This window comes from Chaetodon auriga, chromosome 17 (assembly GCF_051107435.1).
Source record: "Chaetodon auriga isolate fChaAug3 chromosome 17, fChaAug3.hap1, whole genome shotgun sequence".
In the NCBI taxonomy this organism is placed as follows: Eukaryota; Metazoa; Chordata; class Actinopteri; order Chaetodontiformes; family Chaetodontidae; genus Chaetodon; species Chaetodon auriga.
In genome coordinates, this window is record NC_135090.1 from 646,322 (window position 1) to 651,926 (window position 5,605).

A 5,605-nucleotide genomic window follows, 5' to 3' on the forward strand; every position below is an offset into this window, starting at 1 on the left:
AGCTGGAGGAAGTGTCCGGGGAGAGGGAAGTTTGGGCGTCCCTGCTCAGACTGCTGCCCCCGCGACCCGGCCCCGGATAAGCGGGTGGGAATGGATGGATGGATGGAAAAACGTACTGCAGCGGGGTTATGTGTGCAGTAGAACTAAAATAGCTGTGTCTGTGTGACTGTTATTCATGCGCAATTGCACATCCATGTCAAAGAGCAGGGCCTTGCATTTCAAGTTCGCACAGGGCCTCACACCCCCCAGCGATGGCCCTGCCTACAGCAGTTGCTAGCTTTGTGGCAACAACAGCGCCAGTTCCATTCGAGTAATCTGGAATCAAATTACTGGAATCTATAGAACTGCTGGTGGTAGCTGATTCTTGTAGTGTGACTGCACCTGCTGAGTGACCACCCTTGGGTTAGGATTAGGGTGTTTTTCTTGTGTTTTTCTTGTTTGTCCCAGAATCCCCCAATATCTGTAAACTGCTCCTCAGATGTAGGTGTGTATGTCGCTATATTGCGTATTTGACAGATGATGTCGGTTTCACCTTTTGAACCATGTCCATCACATAATATTTAGGAGTGGGACTCACTCCGTCGACTGGTGCCTGGTTTTGTTCATGGTTTCTCATTGTCCAGTTTCATGAGAACAAGTTGGTTCAGCAAAAGTAGAGTTCTCACTCCATTCCTTTTATTCTAGCAGTATGCTTGTCTCTGTTTGGCAACTGCTTCTGCTTCCCTAACACTCCAAAAACCTTGGCAGTAGGGTTAGCAGCTAGTAGCAGCTAGTATTGTGCTACTAGTAGCAGCAGTGGCATGAGTGGTCTCCCACTGGAGTACCATTTTTTTGTATACGTATTATTCATGAATTCTTTTATACTTCCCTCCAATCTGCTGGCAAATAAAAAGGGATATTATCCATCTTGTTTGGATGAACAGATCCATATTTATTCATAAGACATTCTTGATGTACAGCAATAAAAACAAAGGTAAGAATCAGGAAGGGGATTCTCAAGGAGAAAGCATTTCAAGTGAGGGTGAATTGAAGAAATTTTCCAGTGCTTAGTTTGCCATGTGTAAACTGTGATGACAGCATGTTGTTGGTATCTGTGGGGGCAAAAAACTCTGGATGAGTGTCAAAAGTCGAGTGAGCATCTCGTCCTCTTGCTTACAGCTCAGACTTCAGTAGCTTCTTAGCCTTCTTCATGTTGGTCATCACTGAGGGAGAGGCAGAAACATTTCATTTATTTTCATAGAGACAGACGCTGGTGGCAGATGATAGATTTGTCTAATCCTCACAATTTGTTACTTACAGAGTTTGAGGTCACTTGGTTCATAAGCATACATGCGGTTGGAGTATCGACCATTGATGTCTGCCCTCACTGTCATTGAGGGGTCTGTGGAGACATTGTTAATGGTAGTTGAGTAAAATTTTCTTAAAATTTTATTCAGGCACCATCTTGGAGCAGCCATGAGCCATAAGCATCTACCACTGCTGTATGTTTAGTGAATTTGAATTGCAATCTTGGCAACAATATCAATGTTGTTTGGGAAATAAATATGTTTCTGAATATTGCATTTTGCCAAATGCTGCCAGTTTTACATTGTTGCATGTTTTATAAGGTGCACTGAAGAAATAACACGATTTCCTATTACAAATGTTTAATTGAATCCATATGCAATAAAACAAAACTTCTTCTACTCATTTCACTCTGGAGTTTTGCCTCTGCTATATCCCTTCTTGTTCTGGTATAACCAGAAGTTTATGGTAGCTAATGTCACATAACATATGCAAAACTTTGATAGATACTGCTGTGTAAATGACTTAACTGAGGCATTTGCCTATGTTTCAGCAATTACCATTATTCTGCATTAGTCACTTGTGGCCATAGTGGATGCTGTCCAACAAAAGTTTTTATACATGTTCTATATTTAAATCTTTGTTTTAGATATCTATAATTAGTTATTGCATATTGCCATGCACATAAAGTATGTATGTATGATTGGCCAAATATTTCCTTTACTATTTAAGTACACTTACTCAAGTACTATTCTTAAGTGCAAATTTGAGATACATGAGTATTTCTATTTTATGCTACTTTATCCACTGGATACTATGATTGGCCAAAGCAGCTTACAACTTACACCATAGCTTTATTGAATTACTAAATTTCATACACCATTAGCATACCTTAAAACAATATACAGTGATGTAGTAGGCCTGTTTGAGTCATCTTGTCTTGTCATATCAAGTCAATCTTTGAAAGGGATACATTAACACACTTAGAGGAAACAAGTTACAAGCTGTAGCTCTTACCGACAAAAATGATTCTGGGGACATACTGTCCATCAGGAGAAAGATGTTTGTCTGTTGTTTCATACTGTAAGTGAGAAAAAATAACACTTTATCATCAAACATATCAGAATCTGAACTATATCTCAGAGCATTTGTGTTTTAAAGGCCTGAAAAACCAATCCTCAAAATCAGCTTTTTACTATGATGATTGTGCCATTAACATGAACAAAGAGTTTTTCACCAAAAGCAGAGCAGTTTTGGTTGTTATTTGACATGAGAGGTTTTTGTATGTTGTGTTTTTTATCTGAGCTCTTCTCACTGGCTTTAAGTAGGTATGTTTGAAAAATGTGATGTCACAAAGTTCTGTGTACCAATCACAGTTTAGCAACGTTTAAATGACAATGTGATTACAGTTTGAGCATTGTTAGCTTATGTTGACTGTTAAACTCTTGGTAAATAATAACAAAGAAACTTTTTTGCCAAACCTACGTTTTTAGTCCTGAATATTCAATATTATAGCGAAATATGTAATATTTGAAACCACATTTGCAGAGGCTTTAATGCTCAAGAGTAAAATCAATTAAGAACTTATTAGCTGTCAGACCTGTACCTTGGTATGAGACAAGATTTTATAAAGGCTTTATAGTTTGAAAATGGATTAAACTTGAATACACATTGGGTCTAGCACACTTTAAAAACAATTTGTTTAACCTGGTGTCTGATCTGAGAGGTCCTGTAACTTACCACCAGATTGAGGATGATGAAGTCTTCATCGAGAATTTTCTGGATTTCATTGTCTTCAGAAATAACCTTCTTCAGTGCTGCAGGAGAAACAGGTACTTAATTCCGCCACTCAGTCCAGGATATGTGAAGTGACGTCACACATAAGCAAACAAATGACTCATCAAACAGGTTTGGCTCTTAATTCAACAGAACATTCTTTCTCTGCATGAGTAATTTAATAACTCAATAACTAAACAGTAGGAGCTAGGTTTTTCCCCCAGAGGTTAGACTTACCCTGGCTGTGTGGGCAGTCCTCAAGATGAAAGATAACCATCAGAGGCTTGTTTCTGAAACGCAAATCAGCTTCATTTACATTTAGTCATTATCTTCAATGAACGTCATTGTCAGACTGAAACCAACATCAGTGTCAATCAGAATAATTCCTTACCTTGACCTGGACCAGTAGAGAGCCTCCTCATAAGTCTGAGCCCAGATCAGCTGATCACCCCAACCTGAACAAACATGGATGCCATTAAAGAGAAATGACAGACTCTGGTTTATCTCAGTATTTATCACACTAAACTCTCAATCATTCAGCCTTAGAGGTGCAAATGATGCTCACAGACCTCTAGACAGAGTCTGAGGAATCCTCTTGCCGCTCTTTGGGATGTATTTTCCAAAGGTGGAGGACACAGTCACCAAGACCAAGAGTACCAATAATGTCACTTTGATCATCTTCATAGGTTTACTGTAAAGTAAGTAACAGTAAAGAGAGGGGAAAACAAATCACAACACCTGACCTTTTTCAAATCTTCAAACGATGTGATCAAAGAGAGAACATTATCAAAATGACATCACAATCTGTCAGGAGTGGAATAAACTTAAAAGTTTTTTTTAGATTATTTTGTTGGCTTTTTTAGACTCAGAATCACAGACTATTAAACAATAATAGCTGAGGTGTAAAAAAAAATCATAAAAGACAAAGTGTCTGTAATGAACAGAGATTCAGGACAGTGCCATACAGTGCAGCGTCGACAGTCAAATGAAGACATGTAAATGTGTTGCATGTACTTGGATTTCCCATTGTGCTTTGTTATCTTATAAAGTTTTAATCAGCTAAAAAATTATTAGTCTTCTCATCCTTGCTTCTGGCAAATGAAAACTACGATTAACTTTTCTCTTTTATCCCCCCAAAATGTTTTTTAATACTCATTTTAAGCTAATTTAGTCTACCTTATCTTTTGTCTTTACATTTTCACACCATAGGGTTCAAATTTTACTTCAAGTTCAAGTCCTACTAGACTAAACTTGAAGTTAATTAAATAAGTAATTTAGCAGTATTTCCAGCAATGACAATAACTTCACTGTAGTTGCACTGCATTTGTGGATTGAACTGAAAGTGAAAGACCTATGTAAAATTTACTTTCCCAACATCCCAACAATTACAATGCAGCATGTGAAGAGTACAGTAGCTTATCAGGGCCGTCATTGTATCTTACCTGTTCCTGAGTGGTCAGGCGAGAATGTAGGTGGACCACAGCTCCAGAATGTACTGTACCTCCAGCCTCACCTGCTCCCATATTTAAACACCTGTTACTCTGTGGCCACACCCCCGAGCCCCCCCCCCCCGTTTGATCATTCCCATCAAAGATAAGGTTGGCATTATTCTATTTCTGTCAGCAAAAAAAAAAAAAAGATCAGCAATGTGTTAATCCATTTTTGAATTCTTACTTCCCTAGCATGTTTGTAGAATCCAAACATGCTCATTCAATTGTTCCTACTGATGATAAAAATTTTTAAAAACACTTCACAAATGTGAATGTAACAGTGATGTACATTGATGCGTTTTAGTAGTTTTTGGATAACAATTGAGCTCTATGGCACAGAGGAAGGAAATATATCAGGTTCTGATACATATATATGTGTGTGTGTGTGTGTGTGTGTGTGTGTGTGTGTATTTGTTAGTATACAACAATACTTGATAGTAGGATACATTCATTATGGGTTTTGGTCAGACTAAGGGGTTTGCTGACAAAAAGAAAAATAAAGAATGCCACCAGACTTGTCCTTTAAGCATTAGATGGATTGTCAAGGATGCAGCTCGAGAAAGGTTTCAGTACTGTCTCTATGACAGGACTGTAACTGTAATAAATAATTAATGTTCATTTGTACATAGAAGACATGTTATAGATAACAAACTCTAACACACATTACAAAAAACTCAAAAGAGATGGAGGTGAATGCCAAGACATGAAACCAGCCGATCATAAAAGTGTTTTCCATGACAATGGCATAGTATGTAGCTGGAGCTACAACCAAAGGAAATGTTTTCCCTTCTGCCTTTTAAATTCTTAAATGGACACGACAAAATGTTCCTGTTGGTTAACACTACAAAAGAGTGTTTGACTATGTCACACAATCACCATGATAACAACTGCATTCGCTGAAGACTGTGAGATGTAACTAAAAAATACTAGAAGAAATCTATCAAGAGGACCCTGTGTTAATACTTGCCCTGTTTCCTGATTTATATGGCTTTATGATTTTATATTACAGTCTGGATGTGTAAATTTTTGGAATACTTTATCTTCTTTTGATTTTA

The 5,605-nt window shown here is 37.8% G+C and overlaps 1 protein-coding gene across 1 annotated transcript; it reads right to left on the reverse strand.

Moving 5' to 3' along the window:
• Positions 1-1,026: 1,026 nt before the first annotated feature.
• Positions 1,027-4,550, reverse strand: agr2 (anterior gradient 2). The gene is made up of 8 exons (XM_076754907.1): positions 4,503-4,550; positions 3,630-3,751; positions 3,452-3,515; positions 3,298-3,350; positions 3,025-3,101; positions 2,302-2,365; positions 1,298-1,381; positions 1,027-1,202 (listed from the first exon to the last, which is right to left on the reverse strand). The coding sequence occupies exons 2-8, from the start codon at positions 3,742-3,744 to the stop codon at positions 1,153-1,155; spliced, it is 507 nt and encodes a 168-aa protein (XP_076611022.1). The 5' UTR covers positions 3,745-3,751; positions 4,503-4,550; the 3' UTR covers positions 1,027-1,152.
• Positions 4,551-5,605: the final 1,055 nt, after the last annotated feature.